The 19,371-nt window shown below is 33.7% G+C and overlaps 2 protein-coding genes across 26 annotated transcripts in view; one reads left to right on the top strand and one right to left on the bottom strand.

Annotated features, from left to right (window-relative positions):
* The window catches only part of LOC145668871 (coiled-coil domain-containing protein AGAP005037-like), a 1,021,830-nt gene that overhangs the window by 193,886 nt on the left and 808,573 nt on the right, over nt 1–19,371 (bottom strand). The window lies entirely within an intron of this gene.
* Nucleotides 4,221–18,989, top strand: LOC145668875 (C-reactive protein 1.1-like). The gene is made up of 4 exons (XM_081737130.1): nt 4,221–4,735; nt 8,094–8,199; nt 9,725–9,939; nt 18,543–18,989. The coding sequence occupies exons 1-4, from the start codon at nt 4,499–4,501 to the stop codon at nt 18,831–18,833; spliced, it is 849 nt and encodes a 282-aa protein (XP_081593256.1). The 5' UTR covers nt 4,221–4,498; the 3' UTR covers nt 18,834–18,989.

Genomic DNA, 19,371 nt, shown 5'->3' on the forward strand with positions numbered 1-19,371 from the left:
GGATAAATATGTGTTAATAGTAGAATTAGATACTACAATATGAAATTATTGATCCATATAACCAACAAAAAAAAAAAAAAATGGGAATACATAATTAAAAAATAATTAAAAGAATTTAGATATGGGGTAGTAATTTTCCTAGATCCATTATTAATGAGGATCAGGTACGTTCCCAGGTGGGTCCTAGGAGTCTGGACGCACGAGATGTAAATCACTAGACCAGACTGAGAATTACTCAGAGAATTCATGAAGTTCACCTTATCGCAACAGTTTTATACAAGTTGACTTTAATAATAATAATAATAATAATAATAATAATAATAATAATAATAATAATAATAATAATAATAATAATAATAATAATAATAATAATAATAATATTTAGGGATCTATCCAGATACCTAGTTCTATACAAACTAGATATCTGGATAGATCCTTACGTATTATTATTATATTATAAGTACTATCAAATACCACGACAAACAATAATTAGTTTTAATTAACTGAAGTGAGATGAAAATTAAAGCTTGTTGTTGAAAGGTAATCATTAAGTTTGCACATTCTGTATCTTTCAACAGTAATAAATATTTATATTGGTTACAAGACAGATAGCTGTTTCTGATTGAATATATATATATATATATATATATATATATTTTTAATAATTTTAAAAAATATGCAAAGATTTTCCAGGCATTCGAATCGAGTCTAGATTTTTGACGAGCAGTCTCGTCTAGACGTGCGAATTCCTATTTACGGGTGATTTTGCAAATTTTAGTATAATTTAACCTAGTATTGAATTTGTACCCTCTCCCAAATGCTTTGGACTCGTCTCGAAGTAAATTCCTGCGTACATGCCTGACCTGAGATCATACTAAAGATATTTAACAATCACTTTTCCTATATGTCAATCCTTCATTGGGAATGATTAGTTACTCTCGACATCTTATTATTAACTTAAATACTAAATAATTAATTATATTACATTGATTTAAGTTTAACGGCCGTTTTTTAGAATCAAGGCCCTATGAGATGGGACTTACTTTTCGAAGTGAGAAATGAGCCATTACTTGGATTCACATACTAGGTAAGTACCCCAGTTCCCCAACTGAGAATCGAAATTGAGATCACAAGTTAGGAAAATACAGACGTTAGCATGACTTTGTTTTTCAGTGTTTGCCCACGAGACAAGAGTGAACGAGAAGTATATACATTTAAAATTCGAGACGACAAGAAACTTGACAATTCTTGTCTCGTGTTTGAGACAGACATTTCTCGAGTCCCATGGGCAACACTAGTTCCCCTGTTCTAGTACGACATGATTCATAGTATAGAAACTATAAATTGATAAAGTGGATCTCCCATGACGCGGAACGATTCTAATAATTTCTAGACGAAATTCATAAAACAACCAGGGCATTAATATTGTGGATACATTTACAAAACGAGACGAGACAACCAAGAATGGAGACAAGACTTCTACAGAAATTTAGACTAGACTACAAAACCTTATTTCCTGTCTCGTGGACAACACTAATGACTTACATAAATATTTGCAATATATGTTTTTCATCTTCCTTGTGAAATGTATCTTTATAAGTAAAAATAAACTCACTGGCGCTATACGACCAGCACAAATTATGGCTGGCACGACAGCGTAAGTATAAAATGGGTGATGCAAGGTCAACACATTGGCCCCCAATGCCATTATATCTTGATATCTGTACCAGAGTTTGTTATTTTTATTCAAATAGGTTCGCAATAACTGCCACAAGATGGTGGGCTAAGAGCGACAATTCTGTTTCCACTAGTAATCGAATATTGGACTCCAAGCACCCTAAGCACGTGGACTAACCACTTAGTTCCATGATTAGAAGCACACTCTCTCAAATATCCAATTACAATAACACTTATTTGAAGTACCATTTGGTCTGTTTCGAATATCGCCGGCTACGAAGGTTTTGAATTCACAAACTGGCTTTTTATGAGCCAAAAACGAATCAGTTGTTGTTTGCATTATATTAAGGACTCTTATAATCCTAACAAGCCGCTGTTGTTGAAGTTTAACGCCCCTTGTCAATAGTGAGACTATACGAGACGTGGACCTAGAATTTAAGATGGAATCTGAACCGCCGTAATGAGTTCAAATTTCGGGCTCTCCCACCGGGAATCGAACCCGGGGATCCGTATGCCAAAGGCGCGCGCGCTAGTTACTAGACCAGCAGGGAGGGATAAATTAATAATTGAACTGTATAAAATATGGTTTTGTCATAAGACTCAAATGGTTTCCAGCACTACCCTGAACGTTTCTCAGTTCATAAAACCAAAAGAAATTTCTAGTTTTAAATCCAATAGCTATGTTCTGTAGAACAGAGGAAACGAGGAATTACGTAGAAGAAGAAACCGCCCTCAGAAAGCAGAAAGGTGCTAAGCGCCACTTTCCTTGATTTCCAACTAAGTGCATATCCTGACAACTTATTTCATGTTTAATGTTGTGCAGAAAGAAGACATGTGGCAGGAGATAATATGAAAGGTTTGCGGTGAAAACTGAATTCTAGAAGAAAGAAAGAATCAGAATTAATTAGTGTTTCATTCGTTTTTATTCATCTCCTGAGATATTTGTATTTTGGCGCTTAGCACCTTTCTGCTTTCTGGACGCGAAATACAAGAACTCGAAATCCGAGAGACAAAGTCTTAATCACCACAAATTAACATGGCTGTGAAAAGAATCGGGGACCTCTCGCATCAGAGCTAAGCACTCTACATTGAGCTACTTAAAAGTTCGCAACGAGACAAGAGTTTCGTAACAAGACAAAGCTTTTACAATAGAAACAGATACATTTTTCAAAACGAGATTTACTTTCAGGAGACCGTTTTGATATGAGATAGCCTCAGCTTGTCTCATAGGAGCTCCCTCGTAACTATAGGGTAATGTACCACGTACGGTGTGAGAAAGCTGGGTTTGATTTCTAGGGGAGTTAATGTGGTTCAGGTCCTACGTTAAACTGTAGGTCAAAGTCTTATATAGGCTTAGGTTCGCTACTGGAAAGAGATTGTAAGCCCCAAACCAACCAACTAATTTCGTCTAGTTGAGAGGCTTGGCCACAGTTCTTAAATTAATCCAACATTTCTAATCGGTTCATTAGGTAGAATGGTTAGTGTTTTTAATGTATCTGCGTTCATAAAGTCCAATATTTCGCAGCTCCTGACATTTTCATTACTTCCTTAATTCACCCATCCAATATCTCGCAGGGTTAAAAGTGAGTTACCGTGGTCAAGTATTTTTCAACCTTTTTGGGTTTAAAATGTAGATTTCGATGAGCTGTGTCCAATGGCACCACTTTTGATTTCTGGAACCGACCGCTTCGAGGTCAAATTAGGAATTAAAAATAAAAAGTGGGACAATTTTCGATTCGTATTCACACGTACATGAATAATTGATATTCCATTTTCCCGAAAATTCTACTCTGACCCCGAAAATTAACGAAAATCTTGAATTTTTGTTAATTTTGCGGATCAAAATAGAATTTTCGGGAAAATGGCATATCAATTATTCATGTTCATGTGAATACGAATCGAATGTCACCCATTTCGTTCCAGTCGGTCACTGGTCCGCTTTACCCAAATGATCCCACTTTTTATTTTTGATCCTTGATTTGACCTTGAAGCGGTCGCTTCCAGAAATCGAAAGTGGTACCAAAGGATACAGCTCATCGAAAGCTACATTTTAAAAAGTTGAAGAATACGGGGCCACGGTAACTCCCTTTTAACCATTTCGCAGATCATGAAATCTAATATTGATCTCAATTAAGGATACTCAACGTTTCGAAGATCATTCATAAAACTTAATTTGTTAGGTTAACCTGAAGACGAAAGTGAAACCATTTTCGCACTGAACCATCCAAAGCAACCACGTGCCCTCTTATAAGAGGGAAAGCTACTGTGAAGAACATTTTTTCTTGACATAATACTTTGTTCTTATAGAATATACATAAAAAAGGAAAACAAATCAGTACTTTGAATTTAAAAACGAAAAAGAAAAGCTTTGCGCCTAATTGAATATCTCTGAACTCTGAATGACAGAAGTAAATAGGTTTAGTTAAAACTAAGACGAAAACGATAATTAAAGAAAAGTTTCCTATACTGTTGCTTTCTTCTGAATACAAAGTGAGTATTGGTCTTTCTCCCAATAGAAAGTGCCGCTGCACAAATGAACATATTTCGCGGTTTGTTACGATTCTTCTTCACTCCACAAACTTCACTTTCCATTTTGACGCGTTTCAGTGCGGTGTGGTTGGTTGATAGTATAGTGAAAAGAAAATGCCTGTGAGTCAAGTTGTTATGACGGTGCTTTTATTGTAAGACAAACAACACAGACATAATACTTAACTTTATTTTTTATTGTCATATTTATTTTTACTACTACTACTACTACTACTATTACTACCACTACTAAAAAAAAGTTACCAAATGACAAATTTGGTAAGTGCTAAAAATTATGGACAAAATGGGTCCAAAAAGGAATTGTGATATTGTATCTATCAACTGGTGGTGTTTATTAGCCGTGGTTTTTGGAGTGCCAGTGTATATAGCTGCAACAACTACCCCATTCGAATCCAGATGGAAGCCATACAGCCCTATTTCCAATATCAACCATCTGGAGCACGTCTTACCGCCATTTGATGAGGCATGTACTCTATATAAGGTTAATTTGACACAACATGGATATTTTCAGGTGTGTATGCTAGCTTTAAGTGGTCTTGGACAAACAGTATTTCTATAATTACCCATTTAACACTATTTATAGAAAATGTACTATTCATTAATAACTTTAAAATGTTATTATTGTAAGAGTATATTGTATGCTAACTCTTTGTCCCGATATTGCTATTCTATATTTTAAATTTTAAATAAGTTCAGGTTTTATTTACAAATATTTCAACATTTTTGGGAGGCTGGTAAATTTTACAATACACGCTCCAGCTGCGCATCAATAAGTAGGACCGCTTTAAAATGATATAGTAGAGTAGGATAGGGTAGAGTAGAGTAAGATACGAATAAGTAGAGTACGGGTAGGAACGGGTTAGCTTAAGGTTAGGGATGTTTTGACCTATTTCCATTAAATTACTAGAGTTTAATTTCTTGTTTCTGAATGAGCCAAAGTGGGCACTATAAAGTTGTGGGCACTCTATACCAGCCAGAGTGGGCACTGTAAAGTTAACTTTTTTTTTTTTTTTTTTTGACTAAATGAATGTAACTAAGAAAGAATACAAACTAAGGAGCTCTCTTATTACAAACCAATACTACATCGTTAATTTTGTGCATTTGACTCTGTAGGAGATATATTCTTATTCTTTATTTAGTTTTGCACGTGTGATAATTTTTTGTATCACTAGTTTATAACAGCTAAGTTTCATTTCGTTTACTGTCCTATGAACATTGGATCGTAAAAACCAAATTATTAGCACTGAAGACCATGAGCACTCTGTAACTTTGGGAGGGACATTCAGATATATGTTTTGTTGCAGACAAGGATCTACGAAGAGCTCATCCTTGGCTAAGCGGTTAGCGTACGCGCCTTTGGCGTGGGAGATCCGGGTTCTATTCCCGGTGGGAGCTCACGTGGTTCGGATTCCACGTTAATCAGTAGGTCCACGTCTCATATAGCCTCGCTGCTGAACGGGACGTTAAACTCAAAATCAACTCAAGGGTCTACGAAGGCATTATATGAGGATTTTAAAACAAATTGAATTCAAATTATGCGAAATATTGTATATTTATTTTTAAAAATGCATATGACAATGTATATAACAATAAAAAACAAATATTCATAAAAATACATGGGGGCTCACATGAACATTGGGAGGCGGCTCCACCAGGATCGGCGCCCTTGCTGAAGACTCCCCGCCAGGAACTGAACCCGAAAATTCGTTTATTGTGCGCTAACGATACTACGCTTGTATTGCTCTGCAAATGTAACCAACAAAAATATGATTTAAACTCAAAATGCCATTAAATCACACTTAAAAAAGAAACAGTAGTATATATATATATATATATATATATATATATATATATATATATATATATATATATATATATATATATATATATATATATATATATATATATATATATATATATAATCGTAAATCGCATAGGTTACATTGAAGTTTGAACTTATGATCCTTGATTTAGAAGAACTAATTTCTCGTGTCACTTTAACTTTCTAGCACATCTTTTAAAATAAGTCCGGAGGAGCTTAATAAATTAAAGATCATCTTTCGCACTAAACAAGAAAGTGGTAACTTAGCTTCCGCTTACTAACAGAGAAAGATGTTACTTACTTTCTAATTAATACGCTAATTTCACACTACATCACATTTTCCCCTCAGGATGACTATACACACACTAGATCCAGTTTCATGTTGAAAATTTGATCTGCGTCCAGTTAATACGGTTGTCTTGTCTCTCTCTCCTTTTAATAAAAGCCTTTGCTAGCTTTTGAGATCAAATACACTAAAACTGTAATTCTAATGTACTTTTAATTGATACAGTAGAATTTATGATCATTTTTGGAATGGATATATTGTCAAAACACAAATCTGAACTTCTACGCGCCACAATGCTTATGCATCACACCAGATTGAGCCCTTACATAATATGTATTATTACAAAACGAAAACAAGAATTCCACGAAATTATTTTAAAATAAGCCGTTAAGGGGAACTTCATTGTTTCTGGTTAATTCGTTGATATAAAGTTCAACGTTTATTTTCCACCACCAAGGACATATGAGACGAGACCATTGCTTAAAGGGAGGAAACGGTGGCTGCTCAGTGGTAGAATGCTTACTTCTGGCGCGAGGGGTCCCTGGTTCGATCGCTGGACAAGTAAGCTTGTGGTGGACATAGTGTCCGTCGATTTTCTCCCACATTCTGATTCTACCCATCCTTCCATTATCTTTCACTTGCCTTATTATCCGTCTCTCTTAGCCTAAAGAGTATAGTCGTGGGACGTTAAACTGAAATGTTTCATTTCATTGCTTAAAGAAGAATCCAAACTACTACTGACATTTGTATTTGAGGAATGCACTCCCAACAGGAATCGAACCACAACGTTAGCCATTTGGTCATGAACGGGCCTGTTTACTTCATTGTATTTATCCAATATCTTGTTCTGAATAGCACAGAAAGTAATAATAAGCATGAGTATGTTCAAAATAAGAACTGCAAAGAATTTCCGTTACATTTGTAACCTTGTTTCACTATATATGTCGTATGAGACTTGTTATGTATAGACTCTACATGCTAAAAACATTGACCTAGATTCAAATTATGATTTCGGATTGCGATCTACGTTCTGATTGTAGCATCTGAGTTATGAAGATAAGAAGATTAACTATTCAAATGGGATTAGTAGCAGGCATGGGTGTCGATCCTAGGGTTGTGGCATGGGTGTTCTGAATCAGGAAGTTTTCTGGGCTCTGGTATTTGTATTGGGTGTCTTACTATTATAGGCCATATCTAAGTTTGACAACGAAATACATGTACCTGAACAAAAAAATGTTATACAAAAATTGGCATTATTTCAGCTAAGCTATTATTTTTATTAGACCTGTTTAGTTCATGTATTTGTTTATTTGAGACGTTGGACTTTCAGCAAAGTTTGAACCTACGAATACGCACACAAAGAAAACACAGGCTTCGATTTAATGTTTTGACATAGGATCAACACCAATGTATTCAAGATTGCTGTTTATTTTTTATTTTATTTTATTTTATTTTTTTTATGTGCAGAGGCCTCCTCGTTGGTCTATCAGTTCATGTGACTTTGATATACAAACTCAAAGAGTTCATTCCCAACGGAAAATCATCGAACACACTATAGACCCACTTCCGATATAGCATCGATGCTGACAAAGGACGTAAATACCAACCAATCAATGACTTTGTTTCATTGTTACTTGGAATTAAATTCAGAAGGAGATAGAAATGATTAAATGTCCCTTACTGTAAATATTTCAATGTTTCACAAAACAATTGACCAATTTGATTACTAAAACAATTCTCTATATTCATAATTCTTTCCAGTACGTACAATACAAGGCCCATTTTCCATATCTACTTGGCATCACAGTGTGTCTCTGGCAACGCTTTGAGAACCGTACAATGGATCATCCACTTTTCTCATATGCAGGTGAGTTACTGTATTATAGTAATATTGGATGCACATTTTTAGTGAATTGAATTAGTAAGTATTTTCTCTTCTTTCGTTGACACGAATAGATTTTAGAGGTTAAGATATATATATATATATATATATATATATATATATATATATATATATATATATATATATATATATATATATATATAGAGAGAGAGAGAGAGAGAGAGAGAGGTATTTGGTTGGTGACTTTGACGTTCCCTGCTCTGTAGAAGTTTACTTTAAATTATAAAGCTTAAATAATTTGAGTTGAGTTGATTTTGAGTTTAATGTCCCTTTCAGCAGCGAGGCTAACACAACAACGAATATTACATTGCTGATATAAAATAAACTAGTTAAATCGAATTATTACCAGTACGGAGTTTGGGAGTGACCAATGGGGCAACCGCCCCATGCCCCGCATTCTGAGCATGTTTCGTCGAAAAAGTATATACAAAAACACACACACATATATTATATATATATATATATATATCGTAGATAAATGTTGAGTTGATTTTAGTTTAGCGTCCCTTTCAGCAGCGAGGCTACATGAGACGTGGACCTACTGATTAACGTGGAATACGAACCACATGAGCTCCCGCCGGGAATCGAACCCGGGTCTCCCACGCCAAAGACGCGTACGCTAACCGCTTAGCCACGGAGGAGCTCTAGATAAATGTTGAATTCGCATGCTCGGCGATTTTTACAAATACTCTGGGCCCCGTGCGAAACCTAATGCCGCTTCTGGAGTTAACAAAGGCTTTTTATTTCTTTCTATTCCGCAAATTGTTTCGTTAGATTCACATTAATTGTACTCGGTAGCTGTAAGGATGGACATATCTTTTAATTCTGCAAATAAGCCTTTATTTTTTGGTACATACATAAAATACATCCTGATGCTTGGGGGATTTTAAAGAACATTCTGAAAGCAATTTATTAAAACTGTATGACTGGAATACATCTTAATGTAGGTAGATAATAAGTAGTTTAAAAAGAAAGAATAGTCATGTAAATTTCTAAAGTTGAAGATCACAAAGAAGGCTTATCATTGGTGGTCGATTCCAAGTAAATCCAACTGTACTGCAGAAGGCAATGTAAGCAGACATCCGAGTAATTAGTGCTGAGTAACAATTAGAATATCATTGCGAAATTGTTTTTCACAACCAGGGTTTGAACTCAGTGTCTCTTTGATAGTATAAAGCAACTCTGATAACTGACTACACCTTCAGGTTAAGCTTTTATTGTGTTTATAAGAGTCTAAATGAAGCATGTTACTCGCAATATTATAGCGTACATTTAAAAAGATTAGCACACATAGAAATTATGAATAATGTTTTCGGAAACTGAGATTGAATTTACATTAAATCTCGTGCAACAATCTAGTAAAATTAACTCAGAATATGAACATGTAATAGAATATGGTCGAGGTATTACGTACAAGTTTTACCCGTATAGTTGCGGGGCTAAGTCTAAGATTCTTTTACAATACCATTTCTTTTGTTATTTGTTTTAGTGTTAGATCAGCCAAGTGCAGTACTGGCTTGGATCTCGCAGACAGAGAGGTCAAGTTACTACAACATGGCAATTGGAGGTTACACCCTTTACACAATCAACTACCCTCTAAGACTGAATCGCTGGTACCACTCTTGTCAGTCGTGGAACGGACAGACGGGGGAATGGTTCCTATTTGTCAATGGCGAACGGGTTGGCAGAGGAGTAACTCCTGAAGTAAGTAGATTGGTTAGTTTCTTTGATCAAAAACAAACAAACAAAAAATCCTTAATTTCGATTATATATGGCACAGTTTAGATTTCTTAATGGAACTGAAAACTATACATATACACGAAGAGCCAACAGTTACTACTGATGCACGGCGGTTGTGGTATCAATTTAACTTGGCATTTTCTCATAATAATGAGATCTCAGAAAAGATACACAGTACTTGTAAAGTACATTGTTAGAAATGTAATAACCTTTCATATTTAGTGAACAGCGTAAAGAATGACCAAAAATTGTCAGTTGGAGTCACGAGTGGTGATTTCGCATTGAAATCAGATGTAAAAGTTGAAACTGGGTGACAAATTATTTAATTATGTTTAATTAATATATTTTTATTTTGTACTATAATGGATTGATAAAAACTAAGAGAGGAGGCAATTACCCTCTCACTTCTTCCATCCTAGGTTCTCCTCTACTGTTGCAGTACTTCAACAAGTTTTAGAGCATTTGTAGCTGATAAAACATTTGAATCTGACAATGCTAATGATGTTGTGTTTAACGAACTTCAAAAGTTCGTTACTGATTTATCTATATCTATCTATATCTATCTATCTATCTATCTATCGATCTATATATATATATATATATATATATATATATATATATATATATATATATCTGTGCCTGTCTGTTATTTGCGAATTTTCCAATTTTGAACCCTCCATCCAATAGAGTATCAAAAAATATATGAGGAACTGATGGAATTTTTCGCGTCATTCTTATCGTTCCCGAGATACTGGCCAAAACAGTTCCGATTTCGCGAGATTTAAGGAGCCATATATCAAAACCCGTAAGTCATAGAGAGATGACATTGGTGTTGGTTAATACCTAAGAGGATGGTGAATATTTTGGTATTAAAATAGTAACCAGTGGTCACTAGCCAACTGGCCACCGTTCCCCAGATATTAGCCAAAAAAGTTTCGGTATCAGGAGATTTAAGTAGCCATATCTCAGGAACCGTAAGTCATCGAGGGATAACACATTGTGAATTTTTCAATTTTGAAAACAACATATGGTAGAACGTTTTAACAAAATTTTTAAACAAAACATGTGGAAAAATTAGTACTCAAAGAAATTATAAATGAATAGATATATTACAAGAATTGTTTAATAAGTATAATAATAAAGTACATTAAACAATTAGTATAAAGAAAAAGAAAAATAAGAAAAATCAATTTTTTAAAGTTCGTTTTGGCAATGCTCTTGGAGGATTCTCAACCTGTTTTAATATCCATTTTCAGTATCGAGGCTACGCGAGAAGTTGATAAACAATTAAAAAGTCCAATTCGAACAATATGTGCTACAGGGGATCAAATCTGGAGGTTCAGTATCAAAGTCAATAACGTAAACTATTATTATTATTATTATTATTATTATTATTATTATTATTATTATTATTATTATTATTATTATTATTATTATTATTATTATTATTATTATTATTATTATTATTTTGGATTGTCAGAAATTATACCACTAAATTATCTACGATTTATGTACGACAAAATTTCATTTTTTTCTTTGATTTTTCAAAATCACACGAATACACACAGACTTATTGTATATATCAAATGCATGGAAATCGAACAAATTTCAATGCATTGAATCCATTGAGAAATAATACAAAAACGTAAAAGGAAGAATTGTAGTTTCACATGTGACAGATTACAAATATCATACCACAGACACAAATATCAAAATATCACATTTTCGAAAGGTATAATAGTTGGAAAAATTGAATATTTTCATAACAGTATTTGTTTTGAAATTTCTTAGTTTAAATACTGAAGAGTAGCAAAAAAAGATTTTAGAAAGTTCATTTATAAGCATAAAGTATATTTTATTAGGTCTACTTAATTGAAAAAATATCGCTCCAGGGAGCTGAATACTGTATGTATCGAAGCGCCAGGTATATCGATTTTCGTTATTATTATTTTTTTTTTTTCAAAATGTGTGAAAATCAAATTCTAACGTGTACACTATGCATACATGTGAGATAATTAATTAATGAGAAGGTGTGTGTATATATAATTTTAGTTACTTTTTCTCGCATCCCAACTACTGGAGCCAATAACTGGACTATTTGTTACGTAAATTTCTTACTTTCCCCACTGTTAAATTGTTTATTTTAAGATTTCAATGCAGCAGCAGCAATAGTTCTACAACGGATTGAACATAGAAATAGGTATACATTTTTTGATTTTGCTCTATACAGTAACACAAGATCTGCAGAACATGTAATAATTCCAGAAATAAAACCCGAATCTTGCACGCCTGAAATAAATATGCTGACCCACTGTTTCTCAAACTGTGGTCCGCGGACCCAGATGGTCAGGGTCGGGGCAAATTCTAGGGAATTTGTCGCCTCCGTGCATTAGCATCATTTGCCACTCCTACTTCTCTATAAAGCACACAACTTAATCGCAGTTTTAAGTAACGTATCCCATCGTAATTTTAGCAGCGTTAATGAACTTATCTCCTTCGCCAAGAATATATATCTTCTTTTAATTTGAGTGAAAGGTGATGGTCACATCAACCATAGAACTGGAAATGTATTTACTTAAATTCACAACTAGCCAACTTTGTCGCGTCACGTTGTATAATATTAACACTGTCCACGCGGTGATAAACAAATGGCGTAAACATAATTTACGAATGTACCATCCAAATAGACGGGTCAGATTAGTAAATTCAAAGTCAGGTACCAACAAGAAATATTTATTTTAAATAATAATTTATATTTTAAATATGATACTTCAAATTTTTATACACATTATGTGAAAGTTTATGCCGCCTCATGCAACTGTACGTATTAGGCTTACGATCCGTTTGTGGTTCTCTTATATAGAACAATTAGTCAAAATAAATAAATAAATAATAAAATAAATAAGTAAAATAAACTTCAGTGAACTGGGTATCACGTATTATAATATGTAATTAGTATTTTCAAACAGATACATAATTTGCAATTAAAATCATATAAAGATTTTGCAAATTCTAACAGCTTCATCCATATTCACTCTGGAACTATTACCTAAATAATTAATACTTTCTTGACTAGTACTTATTTATTACAATTAAAATAAGTTGTAAAAGTTTCAATAACTTACCATTATCTTCGTCAGATGTTAAGTGGCAGAAATATTTTCATATTTCCGCCTGAACGTAATGTATACCTAATTGTTATATATTTAAAAAAAATAAAATTATAAAATGAAACAATTAAAATTATACATAATAATTTAATGTTACGAAGATATTAGTGCCAGTTAACCTCTGATGAAGATAACGTTATTGAAACTGTTACAACTTATTTTAATTTTAAATAAATAAGCACATACTCGGTCCAGAAAAGTATTAATTATTTAAATACTAGCTTAGAAAATACATATATGTATTTTCTTTTTGTGTATAATAATACGGAAATTTTAATTGATACAATTTTTAAAATATAAGTATACTATACTGGTATATGCTAACAAGAATTTTAGGAATGATAAAAAGGTTGCGATCTTGGCCAAGAATTTTAGGAATTACCCCCCCCCCCCAAAAAAATGAATAAAGAGACTCCGATCTTGGCTAATAATTAATTTTTGAATCAGGGGCCACAAAATTTTTGAACGGACCCTAAATCGAGTTTTCGTATTTGGTACGGAATAAGCACATCATACAGAGTTAAGTGATATTTCCTATATGTAGTTCTCCAAATATAAGGTTTATTATTATTTGGAGATTATATGTAGTTCTCCAAATAATAATCAAGAAAATTTTTGATTGAAATATACTGGATCTTTTGATTCAGAAACAATAAGCAAAATGATAAACTTGTTTTCTAAAGAGATAAGAATACTCCGATGTGTAGTACCAATAAAACTAGTCCCCGCTTGAAGAAAAGAAAAATAGAAACGCTGCACTAAATAACGGAAATTTCGGTGTTTGCCACTTACGCTGAACTCTTCATCCTTATACCACCTGTCACTCATTATATGTGCCCGATACTCTCAGTTGCTGCCAACTTTCCAGCTTTTAATTGCTGATTATTTGCATTATTTGCACGCAAAGTTAGTTTTAGAAACAAACAATAAATGCGAAAAGAGTGATTCTTATTGTACGAAAGTGACTTGTGAAAGTATCTATTGAAATGATTGATTATATACAGTATATTGTAACTATTGCTTTGCCAATTAGATGTTAAGATGATTATCAGAGAACAGGCAAAAAAAAAAAAAAAAAAAAAAAAGGAAAGAAAGTAAGTTCACATCTTAGCTCCGTGTTAAAAAGAAGACAAGAAAAAGAAAAGACAGGTAATAGTAGGACAATTTCATCTCAAGTTTGGAAGTAATAAATTATACATAATTTATTATTTTTTTTCAAAAGCATTTAAGACGTTAATGAATAATGGAAAAACACCAGGCTTCAATCAGCAAAATATAAAAATAGTTATCTAAAACTTTTCAAATATCATACAATTTTTAAGGGCTCTGTTATAGATTGAGTTGCACACGCTCACAGCACGAAATCAAAAACGTTTGGCATTCTTTTAATTAAGAAACATGACAACCTGGCAAAAACTACCGCTAATCCCTATGGTATTACTAGTATATCAAACGCATGGATATATTACTAATCGTACATCTTATGCTAATTTGAAGACGCAGAATCAAATGGGAAGTATTGTTAATCATATCTGTCTATACTTATTACAAAAATTGACCTCAAATTTACGATATACAGTAAACTTTTGCTTATATCTGAGATACTACTGATCATTTTTTTTAAAAAAAAGAAAAAGAAATTCATTGAATATATTTAATTTTACAAATAAATACAAACTTTTTGTCTTGATAAACCTTCGGTTCCTTACCAAGATAATTAACTAAAAGGTATCAAACGCATATAAACACTTGTTGACAATAAACGACAATTGCACTGCCTCGTCAAATTTTCAGGTTATTGCTTTTTTAATCATTTTTTGGTACTACGTAGCTATCAAATCTGCATTTGAAAAACTGTTATGAATAATATCTGAGAGAGAGGCAAATTTATATATTACTTTTAAGATTATTTTTCTCGTGATATGTTTTAACAATAGTTTCATTGGACTCCATGGGCCTTATGCAGAGTCGTTTTGACGTATGATTAGCGTCATACTAAAGGTCTGACTACTACAGGAAACATATGTTAGTCGAACTCTTTAGCATGGCATTAATCACGCGTAAGAATGATTCTGCATAAGACCCCATGTCTTCAAATTAGTACAAAAAGCGTTAGTTAGAAATGTATTTATGCATGGTCACCTTCGCCATTGGCATAAGTAGTAGTATTCTGTCAAAAAAGCGAATGCACCTGGCACATGAAATCATAATTGACAGATTTAACCAAAGTAAATTGAACTGATGTCCAAATGGCACAGTGAATACTGGTGTGCATCCGTAACGATACTTTCAGCCAGCGAGACTGACCAACCTCATTCACTTCATGGTAAGCACACACGAGTTATCACAAGAAGTTATTTTAATTCAAGAATAAATTCATCGTCGTTCGTAACTTTCCTTCATTTGATTTGATTTTGAGTTTAACGTACCGTTCAGCAGTGAGACTATATGAGACATGAATCTACTGATTAATGTGGAATCCGAACCTCATGAGCTCCCGCCGGAAATCGAACCCACGTCTCCCACGTCAAAGGCACGTACGCTAACCGCTTAGCAACAAAGGAACTCGTAACTTTCCTTCAGTATCTATCTGTTTTGACCCTTGGTACTCGCTGAATTTATATACCTATCACCGCCATCCTCAGGCACCAATGAATTCGACAGTAAAAGAAAAGGTAAGAGAAAAAACACGTCTTGTACTTAACGAGACATTTCGCCGAAATCATTTAAGGTTTCGCTGAAGCCCACGAGAACACCATTACAGAAAAGATGAACGCCGCCGCTTTCATTTCGACCTAAATCATTTATGTTCACACACATTAAAACATTATAACTAATTCATTCTATAATCTACACGCACAAAGTTAAGCGTAGTCCACACGTGTCTCTTGGGAGCGCCACTCCGTCCATACGCAGTGACCGTACCGAACATGAAAATTTCCAGCAGAGAAGAGTTTTACAAATAAGTTCCACGAGTGGGTAACTCCTGTAGAATAGTTCTACTGAAACAAATTCACTTTCTTCTCTTCTGTTCTGTGAAGAAGCCTTTAACGTAACTAACATTTGCAAATATTTACCAAAACACATCCAGGCTTTTTAGGAGGATTCTCGGAGTGAAGAGAGTCGAACTCTGAGGAAAAGTACTTCATGGTCAGTGCTGGTCAAGCGGGAGGTATCCTGGAACTCTTCCATTATAATAAAGTACATACTCTTCCATTATAATAAAGTACATTCTATTTATTTGTTTTCTTGAGTTATGTGGTCACTTTGATGAGACTGTGATGAGTTTTTAATGTTCGAAACTATCACATCGTTAATTGACGAACACTGTATGTTGGGCGGGAATTGCAATTATTATAATTGTATATCACTGCTGTAGCAGTATAATTATATATATACAGTGTGTCCGTAAAGTTGCGCAACCCAAAGTTTATCTAAGAATGACAGACCTCAGACTTCAAACAAATGTAAGCATGTTCTATGTAGATATTTTCGACATCATGACCAATGCTGGAACTTCTAACATTTTTGTGTAGTAACGAAAGAAATTACCGTAAGTGTAAAATAAAAAATGTGCAAAACGAAGAAAATCAGAACACTGATTGCAGAAAACTGATTTCCTGTGGGTGAATTCCTGTGTATATGCACAGTATGCATCAACATTTATCCATTGGTGCGAAAATGTGACAATGTTGATACAGTGTTGCTATATAAAAAGGTTATTTAATGCAAGTCCGTAAAATGGGTGCTTTTTTTGACAGAAACGCGGCCCTTGGCAACATTGCCCTGTCGTAAAATTACTGCAAGAGGTGTGTTTTAGGTTAATTAATAATAAGCAATGATAATTTGCACATAATTGATAACATGAATTTTTATGCAAAATACTGCGAAAAATATATCTATGAATCTCTTATGGTTAGAGACAAAATTTGGCATTTGAGCTGCAAATAATTAGACACTTGTTACATCGTTTTTAGATTTTTGTCCTAGAAGGGAAGAAAATAGGGTGTAAAGAAAAATTAGTATGTTTTGTAATTACTATGACAAGTTCTCCATATCTCGAAATCGCTTAAGCTAGAGATATGAAATTTACTATTTAAACTTTTAATTAAATGCGTGTTCCAGCATTTTTAGATGTTTGATCTAGGAAAAAAGGTGGCTGTGGAGGTGGCTCGCTACGATACCCATGTTTTAGGCGTTCGAAATTCTTGCGAGACTTGTGTTGAGACGAATTATATATATATATATATAATGCAGAAGGAAGAACGCCTAATATTGCCCATTGCTCACAGTACATGTGGGGGCATTTATTAGTCTTTTATATTATAGAGGTTGATATGTATTAGGTTCACGCTAATAATTGTATACCATATATATATATATATTTTTCTTTTTCACACTTCACAGATTTCGTGTTATAATGTAGAAGAGTTTTGTAGGGACTAGAAACAAAATAGTATACACCAACTTCTCAGCGCAATATTCAGCACATTCGGAGATCTTTACAATCCGATTTTAAGCACAACAAATCATGAATGCTATACAATTCTTTATCCAAATCAACCCTACCTACGTCTGATAAAAGTTAAATTAATTATTTCCTTACGTTAAACATTAACACATTAATTGCTTTCAAATCCAGAAAGTGATATATATTATTCTTCAGTGAAATATGTGTATTTTCATAAATATTTAGTAGAAAAGATTCATTACATTGTCTTTACGAAGAATTTTATCTAACGTTGTGTTTACTATACATTTTGTTTACTATGTGATCACTTGATTTCCGGTGCACTTCATCACCACCATTATGAAGGGATGCAGAAAACACTGAACACATGGACAGATACTGAATGTTATTTTTACAACCAAATATGATTTATGATCTGGGACCTCTTCCATAACAGTCTTGTAATACTAGCGATTAACTGGTGAAGAAAAAAAAAATGCGTAAGGGTTGGGGTATATGACCTACACATAGCAAATTACAAGAAACAGCACTTATATTTACAATCGACTTTTAATGTTATGTTAGTGCTACCTGTCTGTAATATACGACCATATATTATGACATGTGAAAATCACTTGTAAACTTGTAAGTTTTGTTTAATTGAATATTATACTGATAGCAAATATGTTTTAAAGTAGTATATTTTTTGTTCATGTTTTATTCTGATTTGTTACTATTCACGTTTCAGTGCAAAATGGCCAAGTGCCGTATTTGAAGTTGTGCACATATATACATGAAACAATCCTGATATATAGCGTAGAATATAGTTCAAGTTTTAAAAAATGTATTATCTCGTTGCGGTTTCAAGAGTTAACAGGTTAATGGACTTTGAATAAAGGAGAACAACAGAGCCAGAGTTGAAATTTGTTTTGTTTCTTGTTTTTCAGTTGATTGGGTATGTGATTCCAGGTGGAGGAAAGGCCATAACTGGCCAACAGCAAAGACAATTTGGTGGTGATTTTAAAGGCGGGATGCAAGGTGAAGTGACTCTTTTACATGTTTTTGCTGCGTCCTTAGGGACACACGCAGAGTATGAGGTGAAACAGGTAATGAACGGATGTTCCGGAGACAGCCACCCATTTCCACAGACTGCAATCATTTCTTGGAACTCTACACCAAAGAAACTATATTCGGGAGTTCTTTACTTGCCAGCTCGTTCTTTTTGTGGCCATTTTTGAATGTTTATCGTAATAGACATGATTGTCAAACGAAATAGTTACCTTGCCATTACAAAAATAATACCGAAAAAAAAAATGTGTATTTACATTTGTGCTGTACATACTCATGTTATTATTATACATTATGTTGTTAATAAATAAATAAATATTATTACATTATCTTCAGATTCTTTTACTCAGTCGTGTGTTTATTTGTTTATTTATGAAAGAATCTAAAGCAATTTCGAGATTTGGGAATCAATGAGATAACAACAGGCCCGTATCCAGGGGGTCTAGGGGGCCGGGCCCCCCTAAATTTTCACGGTAGGCTTGCAAATGAACTATAATGGTGATGAACTACGGTATAATATGGTTGGATCGCCCCCCCAACTTCAGCTCCCCCCCCTACATTTTTGGGCTGGCTACCGGCCTGGATAACAGTGATACGAACGTAAGAAATAATCATTCCTAGAACGCAGAGTCCAATGTTCAGTTTTAGTGTTGAATCTTTATAGTGAATAATGTTGTGATTTATTTTGGCGAGTCATCATTTGCATAC

Source organism: Thermobia domestica, chromosome 13 (assembly GCF_964235325.1).
Source record: "Thermobia domestica chromosome 13, izTheDome1.hap1.1, whole genome shotgun sequence".
In the NCBI taxonomy this organism is placed as follows: Eukaryota; Metazoa; Arthropoda; class Insecta; order Zygentoma; family Lepismatidae; genus Thermobia; species Thermobia domestica.

Bases quoted from the DNA above. Each gene is read 5' to 3' on its own strand.
- LOC145668875 (XM_081737130.1), top strand. From the start codon at position 4,499: ATGGACAAAATGGGTCCAAAAAGGAATTGTGATATTGTATCTATCAAC. The intron at 4,736-8,093 runs GTGTGTATGCTA...AATTCTTTCCAG, and splicing joins CACAACATGGATATTTTCAG to TACGTACAATACAAGGCCCA. The intron at 8,200-9,724 runs GTGAGTTACTGT...TATTTGTTTTAG, and splicing joins TCCACTTTTCTCATATGCAG to TGTTAGATCAGCCAAGTGCA.